Below are 12651 nucleotides of genomic sequence, written 5' to 3' on the forward strand. Positions count from 1 at the left end.
GCCCCTGCAATTTCAACACTAGTCTCCTTCAAGGTCCGAGGGAACACCCCGTCAGGTCCCGGAGATTTATCCACTTTAACTTTCCTCAAGACAGCAAGCACCTCCTCCTTTTCAATCTGTACAGTTTCCATGATCTCACTACTTGTTTCCCTTAACTCCATAGACTTCAGGCCAGTTTCCTTAGTAAATACAGACGCAAAACCCTATTTAAGATCTCCCCCATTTCCTTTGGTTCCGCACATAGCCTACCACTCTGATCTTCAAGAGGACCAATTTTATCCCGTACAATCCTTTTGCTCTTAATATACCTGTAAAAACTCTTTGGATTATCCTCCACTTTGACTGCCAAGGCAAACGCATGTCTTCTTTTAGCCCTCCTGATTTCTTTCTTAAGTATTTTCTTACACTTCTTATACTCCTCAAGCACCTTATTTACTCCCTGTTTCCTATACATGTCATACAACTCCCTCTTCTTCTTTATCAGAGTTGCAATATCCCTTGAGAACCAAGGTTCCTTATTCCTATTCACTTTGCCTTTAATCCTGACAGGAACATACAAACCCTGCACTCTCAAAATTTCTCCTTTGAAGGCTTCCCACCTACCAATCACACCTTTGCCAGAGAACAACCTGTCCCAATCCACGCTTTTTAGATCCTTTCTCATTTCTTCAAATTTGGCCTTCTTCCAGTTCAGAACCTCAACCCTAGGACCAGATCTATCCTTGTCCATGATCAAGTTGAAACTAATGGTGTTATGATCACTGGAACCAAAGTGCTCCCCTACACGGACTTCTGTCACTTGTCCTAACTCTTTTCCTCACAGGAGATCCAATATTACATCCCCTCTAGTTGGTCCCTCTATATATTGATTTAGAAAACTTTCCTCAACACATTTTACAAACTTTAAACCATCTAGACCCCTAACAGAATGGGAGTCCCAATCAATATATGGGAAATTAAAATCCCCTACCACCACAACTTTATGTTTTCTGCAGTTGCCTGCTATCTCTCTGCAGATTTGCTCTTCGTTGACTATTGGGTGGTCTGTAATACAATCCCACTAATGTGGCCATACCTTTCCTGTTTCTCAGCTCCACCCATAAGGACTCAGTAGACAAGCCCTCTAATCTGTCCTGCCTGAGCACTGCTGTAATATTTTCCCTAACAGGCAATGCTACTCCCCCACCTTTCATTCCTCTGCCTCGATCACATCTGAAACATCGGAACCCTGGAATATTAAGCTGCCAGTCCTGCCCCTCCTGTAACCAAGTTTCACTAATTGCTATAACGTCATAATTCCACGTGTCAATCCACGCCCTCAACTCATCCGCCTTCCCCGCAATACTCCTAGCATTGAAATATATACACCTCAGAAGATTTTTACCACCACTCGCAACCTTTCTATCAGCGGATTTGCTTGAACTTTTAACATCATTTATTTTCACCCCAGCCACACTGTCAGCTCTGGCACTCTGGTTCCCATCTCCCTGCAAATATGGTTTAGAGCCTCCCCAATAGCACTAACAAACCTCCCTGAAAGGATATTGGTCCCCCTGTAGTTCAAGTGTAACCCGTCTCTCTTGTACAGGTCCCACCTGCCCCAGAAGAGGTCCCAATGAGCCTGAAATCTGAAACCCTGCCCCCTAAACCAGTTCCTCAGCCACCTGTTCATCCTCCAGAGCATCCTATTCCTACCCTCACTGGCACGTAGCACAGGTAGCAATCCTGAGTTTACCACCCTCGAGGTCCTGCTTTTCAACTTCCTACCAAGCTCTCTATACTCACTCTCCAGGACCTCTTCACTCTTCCTTGCAATGTCATTGGTACCGATGTGCACCACGACATCTGGCTGATCACCCTCCCGCTTCAGAATATCATGCAAGCGGTCAGAAACATCCTTGACCCTGGCATCCGGGAGGCAACAAACCATCCTAGATTCTCTGTCACGACCACAGAACCTCCTATCTGCACCTCTAACTATCGAGTCCCCTATCACTACTGCTCTCCTCTTTTTCCCCCCTCCCTTCTGCACTGCAGAGCCAGACCCAGTGCCAGAGATCCGGCTACTGCAGCTTGTCCCAGGTAAGTCATCCCCCCCCACAGTATCCAATGCGGTATACTTGTTGTTGAAGGGAATGGCCACGGGGAACCCTGCTCTGCCTGCCCTTTCCTCTTCCCTCGCCTGACAGTGACCCAATTTCCTGTCCTCTGCTCCTTTGGCGTAACTACCTCCCAGTAGCCATCTATAATCTCCTCATTCTCCCGAATGATCCGCAGGTCAACCTTTGATGCTGTGTCCAACCAAGACCCAATCAAGCTCTACCTTAAATACACCCAACAACCTGGCCTCCACAAATGCCTGTGGTAACAAATTCCACAAATTCACCATCTTCTGGCTGAAGAATTTTCTCTGCATCTCTGTTTTAAATAGACACCCCTCTATCCCGAGGCTATGCCCTCTTGTCCTAGACTCCCTCGCCATGGGAAACATCCTTTCCACATCTAAGTAGTTCAATATTCGAAAGGTTTCATTGAGATCACCCTCATCCTTCTAAATTCCAGCGAGTACTGACCCAGGGCCATCAAACATTCCTCGTATAATAACCCTTTCATTCCTGGAATCACACTAGTGAACCTCCTCTGAACCGTCTCCAATGCAGCACACTTTTTCTTAGATGAGGAGCCCAAAACTGTTCACAATACTCAAGGTGAGGCCTCACTAGTGTCTTATAAAGCCTCAGTATCATATCCCTGCTCTTGTATTCCAGACCTCTTGAAATTAATGTGAACATTGCATTTGCCTTCCTCACCACCATCTCAAACTGCAAGTTAGACTTTAAGGTGTTCTGCACAAGAACTCCCAAGTCCCTTTGCATGTCAGATATTTGGATTTTCTCCCCATTTAGAAAATAGTCTGCACATTTTTTTCTACTATCTAAGTGCCTGACCGTGCATTTTCCAACATTGTATTTCATTTGCCACTCTTGCCCATTCTCCTAATCTGTCTGTCTTTCTGCAGCCTACCTGTTTACTTAACATTTCCTGCCCCTCCATCAATCTTCGTATCATCTGTAAACCTGGCAACAAAGCCATCTATTCCATCATCTAAATCATTGATATACAGCATAAAAAGAAGCGGTCCAACACCAACCCCTGTAGAACAATACTAGTCACTGGCAGTCAATCAGAAAAGGATCCTTTTATTCCCACTCACTGCCTCCTACCAATCAGCCAATGCTCAAACCACGCCAGTAACTTTCTTGTAATACTATGGGCTCTTAACTTGGTAAGCAGCCTCATGTGTGACACCTTGTCAAAGGTGTTCTGAAAGTTCAAATATACAACATCCACTGCATCCCTTTAATCTTTCCTACTTGTAATCTCCTCAAAGAATTCCAACACAGGTTCGTCAGGCAAGATTTTCCCTTAACGAACTCAAGATGAATTTGTCCTATCTTGTCCTGTGTCATCAAGTACTGGATAACCTCATCCTTAACAATCGACTCCAACATTTTCCCAACCACTGAGTATAGGCTAACTGGTCTATAATTTCCTTTCTGCTGCCTTCCTCCTTCCTTAAAGAGTGGAATGACATTTGCAATTTTCCAGCCCTTTGGCACCATGCCAGAGTCCAATGATTTTTGAAAGATCATTACTAATGCCTCAACAATCTCTACCGTTACCTCTTTTAGAACCCTAGGGTGCAGTTCAACTGGTCCGTGTGACTTATGTCTCCTGAGGTCTTTCAGCTTTTTGAGCACTTTCTCCCTTGACATGGCTTTGCATCTTATTGTTGGTCTGCACTGCACTTTCTCTATAACTGTATTGCTTTGTTCTGCATTCTGTTGTTGCTTTTTCCTGTACTACCTCGATGTACCGATGTGATCATTCTTTTACATTACTGTCATGGTAGGACTAAAATTGATATTCTGTGGATTTCTTAATCTATGTATTTCATTTATCCTAAAATCTTGGAATCATACTCTCCATTTATCCATCAAATCTATCCCAGCTCAGTTTGCCCCATTCCTTGCACTTTTCATAAACCTGATCCTGTTTCCACCATCCCAGAGGCCATCCATTCCATTTCCCATTCTGACATGTTAGTCCATGGCCTCCTCCACTGTCACAATGAGACCACACTCGGGTGGGACAAGCAACACATTACGTTCCCTCTGGGTAGCCTCCAACCTGATGGCATGAACATCGATTTCCTGAACTTCCAGTAATTGTACCCCTCCCCCCATTCACCATTTCCCTCACCCACCTTATTTGCTTACCAGCCCATCACCGTCCTCTGGTGCTCAACCCCCTTCCCTTTCTTCCATGGCCTTCTGTCCTTTCCTATCAAACTCCCCCTTTTCCAGCCCTGTATCTCTCTCACCAATCGACTTCCCAGCTCTTTACTTCACCCCTCCTTCTCACCTTGTGTTTTTTCCTCCCCTCCCCCCACCTTCTTACTCTAACTCCTCATCTTTCTTTTTCCAGTCCTGATATAAGGGTCTCGGCCCGAAACATCGACTATACTCTTTCCCATAGATGCTGCCTGGCCTGCTGAGTTCCTCCAGCATTTTGTGTGTGTGTTGCTTGGATTTCCGGCATCTGCAGATTTTCTCTTGTTTGTGAGAAGACAATGGCAAACCACTTCTGTGGAAAATCTTTCCAAAACGGTCATGGTCATGGATAGAGAAAACAACAGCATGAGGGGGTCTTCTCCACAGGCAACGATCAGATTAAAGATAGATGGAAGACCATGATAGCCCACATTATATGACATGGCACATAATGATGATGACGATGATGATGATGACGATGATGATGATGTATTCTTGAAGAACCGCTTCCATTTCAAAGCTGAAAGTCCCACCACCCACTCATTAAATGGATGCGGTATGGACAGAGTGTTTGATTGGATCAGGATCGTAGCACGGGTACAGTAAAGTTGAAGCTAGTTTAGCTTTTGGATCTCTTTGCCAACCTGCAATGCACTTTCTCTGTAACTGTATTGCTACATTCTGCATTTTGTTTTTCTTTTACAAGACTTTGATGTACTTGTGTATAGAATAATCTGTCTCAATGACATTCAAGCAAAAGTTTTTCACTTTATCTCAGTACATGTGACAATAATAAACCAATTACATGTTATGGGGAGGTGGTGCCAGAGTAGGTTGTATAAATTCATGCACTGGGATGGTTGCCAGTACCAAAAACTAGCATTGGCTGAGAAGTTTGAAAGACACTGTTAGAGTTGAAGAACAACTGTAGAGACAGAGGGGAACTAAGTAAAAGGTAGAGGAGAAATAGTGACAGCAGCTCTAGTTGACAAGCAGATCAAAGACTACGAGTCAAAACCAATCATTTTATCCTACAGTGCAGAGATTCAAGGTGGGAAATTACAAGCCACATTGCAGAGAATGGTACAACAGCTCACAGGATGGTGTAAACAAAGTAGGGGTTGGGTGGATGGAAGTATGGCAAACCTTGCTGTGGTGAAATGGTGAAGAGGAGAGGCAAAGAGAAGCTGGGCAGTTTGCAGAGAGGTTGAGGGAGCTCCAACAAAAATTATTTTAACAGAAAGGGTGAACTTAGAAAGAAGGTTTTTACTTCTTGGGAATTTATGACAGCCATAACCTTGGCAGCATGTGACAACCCCTCTCGCAGAGAGACTTCCATCAACCTTCTTGACAACAGGAAAAGGATACTTGCAAAAAGTTTCTATTACAACCGGGATGTTCAAGTGTAGGAAACCAAAGCGTGGCATGTAGTTGGTAAGACTCACTGCAACCAAAAAAATACATATCAGAAGCCCATCAAAGGCACATAAAACATATTAGTCCACAAGCTTATGAACATGGCCACAAAATCATAAAAAAAATTAACAGATCAATGCACCTCCATTCAGGGTCCCAATAGTCCTTCCAGGCAAGGCAACACTTCACCTGTGAATCTGTTGGGGTTGTCTATCTGGTGCTCCCAGTGAGGCCTTCTCTACATTGGTGAGACCCAACAAAGATGGGGCACTGTCTTGTCCAGGACCTTCATCCCATTCGCACAAAACAGGATTTCTTGGTGCCCAATCATTTTAATTCCAACCCCCATTCCCATATGCTGCTCCACAGCCTCCTCTACTACCTCAATGAAGCCACTTTCAGATTGGAGGAGCAACTCTGGAAGTTTGAAAAATCGACGTTCATGCCATCAGGTTGGAAGCTACCCAGACTGAACATGAGATATTGCTAAGAGTAGCCTCATCATGGAGGTAGAGGAAGCCATGGACCGGCACGTTGGAATTGGAATGGTTGGCCACCGGGAATTTTCCTGTCCACCTTCTTCAATTCTCCACTCTGGACACCCCGCGCCCCCCCCCCGTTACCTCTTCTCAACTGCCTTTCATCTGCCCCTGGTGCCCCTCCTCCCTCCATGATACACTCTCCTCACATCAGATTCCTTCTTCTCCAGCCTTTTGCCTTTTTCACCCATCACCTCCCTGCTTCTTACCTCATTTCCCTCCCCAACACACCTGGTTCATCTATCACATTCTGGCTTGCACTCCTTCACCTCCCCCTCCTTACTCTGGCATCTTCCCCCTTCCTTTCCAGTCCTGATGAAGGGCCTTGGGTCAAAACGTCGTTTTATAACATGTTTTGCATAAAGCATTTCCAAAGGTGAGAAATATCTGCTCAATGAAATGGAAGGTCCAGCTCCACTCATTGCCTTGGGGGAAATGGGCAAAGTTTGTTGACATGATCACCTGTTGATGTGGTCACGCTAGGAAACAGGGTTCACAATCAGAAGATTTGTAGAAAGTGTGAAGTTATTTGAAACTGCAGCAGAAAATTCTGCTGGGTTTAATGGTTTCAGATACGATGTAATCATGAAGATAACCATCGCATCCGTTTTCCATAATGTCCTAATTATACATCTTACAGCATAAAACAGGCCATTGAGTTCTCCATCTATGTTGGTGTTGATCCTTCTATATCCCCTTTGTCTAACTGAATCAGCAGCATGTTAACGTAGCGGTTGTAAGACTGGAGTTCGATTCTCACCGCTGTCTACAAACAGTTTCTATGTTCCCCATGACTGCATGGCTTTTCTCAGTGTGCTCCGGTTTCCTCCCTCATTCCAAAGACATCTGGCTCAGGGTTCGTAAGTTGTGGATATGCTATGTTACCAGCGGAAGCAAAGCATGGCAACACTTACAGGCTGCTTCCCAGCACATCTTGGACTGTGTTGGACTTTGACACAAAAGACACATTTCACTGTATGTTTTGATTTGCACGTGACAAATAAAGCTAATCTTTCTCTTTATCTTCAGTGTGGCCTTCATTCTTCTCTCTCTCCCCTGCTTGCTAGCATCAGCTTAAAACCATCAACATCATTTGGTTCATCATTTCCTCTAGCAGCATATCCAATTTGTTTTTACCACACTTTGGCTACAGAATCATTAAAAATTTATTACTCTTGTGTTCCTCCTGGTCATTAGGCAGCTACCCGACTGTATCCCACCCTTCCAGCAGCTGGAGGACTGTGACTCACAGGGCGACAGGCCCAGATCATTCACAGGTACATTTTAAATGTGGGCAAGGTTTCTACCTCAGGTTGTGAATTCCAGACGACCATCAACCACTGGGTGAAAAGGGTATTTCTCTCTCCTGTTTCTACTGATTTCCCTATTGTATTTTATGGTGAACAACTTCTGTTGATGGCTTCCAGTTAGGCTCTTCCCCAAGGTGGAAGTGTTTGTCTCTCCGGATCCTCTCTGTGAAAGCCTACTATTGTTTTAAAGATTTCTACTGTATTAAGTCACCCAATATTGTTGAAGAAAGAGCACCCAGTCTGTTCACCCTTCTTGATCTGAAACTCTCCCATTTCTTGTATCATCTTTATGAACCTTTTCTGCACCCTTTCCACAGCCAGTGTGCTCTTTTCTTAATATGGTGACAGCATTTATACATGATACCAAGGTCATTCAAAAACCTGGGTAGGTTATATAAAACGAGAGCTATTTAATTATAGTAATATATTTGTCTACATATTGTAACTTTTAAAAATTGATCAAGCAAGATTTTCTTGTTTTCAAACCCAAGCTGATGATCCATTGTTTCATCTCTATGTGCCTTTTTCTCCTTTGTTAACTCATCTCTGTGTGTCCTTTGCTCTACTTCATTTTTCCTACCACCTACATATGTTATGCTGACTAGCATGACACATCCTACTTTCCTTAAGTACAGGTAAGACATCCATCAGCAATCTGGTATGTCACCTTCTTCTATTGAATTATTAAATACGTGATATTGCCTCTTTTATTCTTTCCTAGATTAGATTTTAAGTTCAAATCTCATTACCCATCTCATCATCTAATGTCCTTTTGTTTCACCTCCCTCATAAATATCAGTGCAAAATAATATTCCAATACTGCTTTCTCTCTGTCCCTACATCTGTTAATTCTCACTCCATTTTATCTGTAACTGGCAAGTTAATGAACAGCTATGTCCTAATACTCTCACATTTCTTTTTAAGAATGAAACATCACTCGGTTAAGCAAAATGTTCCTCAAATGAACACAAAACGATTACCCCATGCCGCATGCCCCTGTTAAAAGGATGCAAAACGGTCAGGTACCAATGTAGTGAGAAAGTGGATTTAACCAAAGGCGAGAGGTTCCATATTCGACATGGAATTTTGCATTGATTCTCCTGCTCCATGGCCAGTTGAAAGAAATGGGCAATCTGCCTGAGGAGGTGGCCATAGAGAGCCAAACCTGGCAACATGACCCAAGTAGGGTCAATGTGTTCAGGTCGGGGATCAAAAACAGGGCCAGGTTTTAATAAAATGGACTGAGTTTAGTAGTAAGAGAAAAGATTCCATGGTGGAGGCTCAAGATGATGGCTTTGGACTTTGAGAAGAAGGAAGTAGCAAAATATCTGCTTTATAATGAAACAATATAAAGTGCAGCTAAGTATGCAAGCTCAGAGGAGGGAGAGATAGTGATACTGGGGGTAGAATCAAACCATGGATAGCTGTGTTCTTTTTATTGTGTGCCACTATCAATGTCCCAAAGCTATGAAAATAAAGTAACAATATCTGAGCTGAGGTACTGACCCAGAAACTGTTACATTCTGTGCTGTTCCACGAACATCACTGATCTCTAAGGTATGTTTTCCCACCCCAGCTCCAGGATCTCACACAGAGCACTGAGATGCAAGAGTGAATCTGGCACAGGATGACTCCATTTCTCTGCTCACCTGCCATTTCAACTGGCACATGATCATTGGCAGCAGAAGCCCAGCCAGAAGAGAGTGAACTTGATGTGAATCTTGACTCAATGCAATGCAGCCAATTGTCTATAGAACCACACTGCCACATACCTGCATACTGAAGATGTACAGGGTGCCCAACAAATAACATATCCATGTCAGACGAGTGCTTGACTCTGATCAGCCTGGTTTGGTTTTCCATGGAAGGCTTTGCACACAGGCTACGGATAAACTCCTTCTGACAGTCTGCATTCCGCTGACACAACTGACTAGATTCAATGGTTTTCCTGGCTGGCAGACAAACATGCTACAAAACCAAACAAATGAACAAAAGAGAGTGAGGCATACCAAGTCGTATACAGCAGCAGTCCCCAACCACCGGGCCATGGACTGGTAGCGGACCGCGAGGAAACGATATGAGTCAGCTGCACCTTTCCTCATTCCCTGTCACGCCCACTGTTGAACTTGAACATAGGGTTGCCAACTGTCCTGTATTAGCCAGGACATCCTGTATATTGGACTAAATTGGTTTGTCCCTGTGACGAAGGCCCGTCACTGATTACGGACGGCACATGACACACTCAGTAAAACACTCATCCCCAGCAGTAATAGTGACTGGGTCTGAAACAGAGCTGCTGCATGGAGGTGTCTCATATCAAGGCAACAGCAACCTGCACAGGTGTGCTGATCTGGTGGGGGGGGGGAGGGGCTTAGCAGTTATAAGCCTCAGGTTACCAAGGCTTTGGGTTTTTTTTCTTTTGTGTTTAGTCTGTGGGTGGCTATATATATATATATATATATATATATATATATATATATATTGTATTTTTTTCCAGTTTTTTTCTTGTTTTGAGATAAACAAAAGCACCTCAATCTATTTTTGTGACTCAAGCCATCTGGTTATTTTTCTTAAACAATTGACCCACAGTCTTTTGTGACAGTCCCATATGGGACCGCCCTTGTCCCGTATTTCCCCCGCTAAGGTAGAGCGTTCCTATGAAACCTTTTCTGCCGAAATGGTGTAAAGCAAAGAAGCAATTACCATTAACTTATATGGGAAAAATTTTTGAGCATTCCCAGACCCAAAAAATAACCGACCAAATCATACCAAATAACACATAAAACCTAAAATAACATAACATATAGTAAAAGCAAGAATAATATGATAAATACACAGCCTATATAAAGTAGAAATAATGTATGTACAGGGTAGTCGGGAAGATTAAGCCAAAACCGATTTGTGGAAAAAAAAATCGGCACGTACGCGCATGCACACGTCATGCATGTGCACACAGGTGCCCCGCGCAAGGCTTCATGATCATGGTAGTCTTTCTCGAGGTAAACACAAGCATCCCGTATTTGACTGCTACTTTTGTCCCTTATTTGGGAGTGAGAAAGTTGGCAACCCTAACTGTAAATGACATGTTGAGGTGAGTTTAACCCTACCTGAACACCTCCCCCCCCGGTCGGCCAGTCCGCAAGAACATTGTCAATATTAAACCGGTCCGCGGTGCAAAAAAGGTTGGGGACCCCTGGTATATAGCACTCGAGAAATACCAAGTCGTATACAGCACTCGAGAAGGGTAATACAAGCTGTATTCCAAGCTGTGGAGGTTCTATCAAGCCCAGCACATTTTTAACACAAACTCTCCAAGCTGCTAGTAAAATTTAAAAGGTGTTTTTCTCTTCTTTAAAAGTCCTTTTACAATCGCAAGGCACTGCTGGACATTAAAAGACTTCAAGTACTGCAGGTCTACCTCAACAGCGTGTTGCTCGATTGCGGAGGAACTAGTCTTGGTGCGGACTGTGTCATTGCCTACTACAAAACGGCCTCAGAGTTGGTGCGTGAAGGCAGTATGCAGCCTACCAGTGAGTGATGGATTTGGACATTTTTCTTGTCTGTTGAACATTGGTAACGTAGAATACTGGAAATTCTGTTCACTGGTTAATTGGAAAAGACAGATGGCGGGGGAGCTGCGTGGCCTTGGTTGTAGTGAGGGCTAGGCCTCGTTCCGGAGTGTCACCTATCGCAGCTGCCAGAGGCAGTGTGCAGCGACATCCATGCTGGATTGGTCCCACCAATGATCCCCTCCACTGTTCGCTCGATGGAAGACAAGTGGGATTGGGTGCATTCGTCTGCAGAATACTGAGGGCTTGTTCTTGCTGAAAACATATTGCTCCATCAATCTACGAGGCAACTTAGGGACTTAGGCTATATTATATTTTTCTTGTGTGACTACATGTGCTATACATGCCTTGTGCTGTGTGTGACTGTTGGTGCCGTGCTCGGCACCTTGTCCCTGGAGTAACACTGTTTCAATCGGCTGTATTCATGGGTATTCAAGTATGGTTGAATGACAATTAAACACCTACTCACTGACAGCCTCCTGTTCCCATCAGTTACACAAAATCTCACTAGGTCTAAGAAGGCGGTGCACATTGACGCAGTGGCCCCTCGGGGAGTGATAAGTGTATATAGTGTTTGTTCTGTTTGTCCTGGACGCATAACATACAGTCGGAATATGCTCGTTAGCATCAGGGCATACTATGTCGGAAAAACTGACGAGTTCTGGTGTGGCATGCACTGCTCCTGGGAAACGCTGTCTCATTCTGCCCTGCAGAGCTGACGTACAGTTAGAATGACAGTAAAGTTTTTTGAATCCTTTTTTGAATCTTGAAAATACTGCAGGAACTCAGCAGGCTATGCAACATCTAAGGAAAAGAACACAGTTGCATTTCAGGCCAAGACCCTTCAGCAGGACTGGATAAAAAAAGATGAGTCAGAATTAGAAGGCGGGGGGAGGGGTGAAGTGAAGAGCTGGGAAGTTGAATGGTAAGAGATACAGGGCTGGAGAAAGGGGAACCTGATAGAATGGACAGAAGGCCACAGAAGAAAGAAAAGCAGGGAGGAGCACCAGAGGGAGATGATGGGCAGGCAAGGAGATAAGGTGAGAGAGGGAAAAGAGGATGGAGGGGTAGGAGGGTATTACTGGAAATTTGAGAAATCGATGTTCACGCCATCAGGTTGGAGGCTACCCAGCTGGAATATAAGGTGGGATCTCCCAGTGGCCACCCATTTTAATTCCACTTCCCATTCCCATTCTGACATGCCAGTCCATGGCCTCCTCTACTGTCGTGATGAGGTCAAACTCAGGTTTGAGATTTCTCGAACTTCTGGTAATGCCCCCCCACCCCGCTTCACAATTCCCCATCTCCTTTTCCTTCTCTCACCGTATCTCCTTGCCTGCCCATCGCCTCCCTCTGGTGCTCCTCCCTTTTTTCTTTCTTCCATGGCCTTCTGTCGACTGCTGTCAGATTCCCCCTTCTCCAGCCCTGTATTTCTTTCACCAATCAACTTGCCAGCTCTTTACTTTACCCTCCCCACTCCCCG

The 12651-nt window shown here is 44.4% G+C and overlaps 1 protein-coding gene across 2 annotated transcripts in view; it reads right to left on the bottom strand.

Annotated features, from left to right (window-relative positions):
* Window positions 1-12651, bottom strand: part of mbtps2 (membrane-bound transcription factor peptidase, site 2) — a 59530-nt gene that overhangs the window by 6143 nt on the left and 40736 nt on the right. For both annotated transcript variants that reach the window (XM_072260896.1, XM_072260894.1), the window contains 2 exons: window positions 9372-9567; window positions 5703-5778 (listed from right to left, as the gene is read on the bottom strand). In XM_072260896.1, the coding sequence (XP_072116997.1) occupies window positions 5703-5778; window positions 9372-9567 (272 nt within the window). The remainder of the gene's footprint in view (window positions 1-5702; window positions 5779-9371; window positions 9568-12651) is intronic.

The sequence above is a fragment of the Mobula birostris genome, chromosome 6 (genome assembly GCF_030028105.1).
Source record: "Mobula birostris isolate sMobBir1 chromosome 6, sMobBir1.hap1, whole genome shotgun sequence".
Classification (NCBI taxonomy): domain Eukaryota; kingdom Metazoa; phylum Chordata; class Chondrichthyes; order Myliobatiformes; family Myliobatidae; genus Mobula; species Mobula birostris.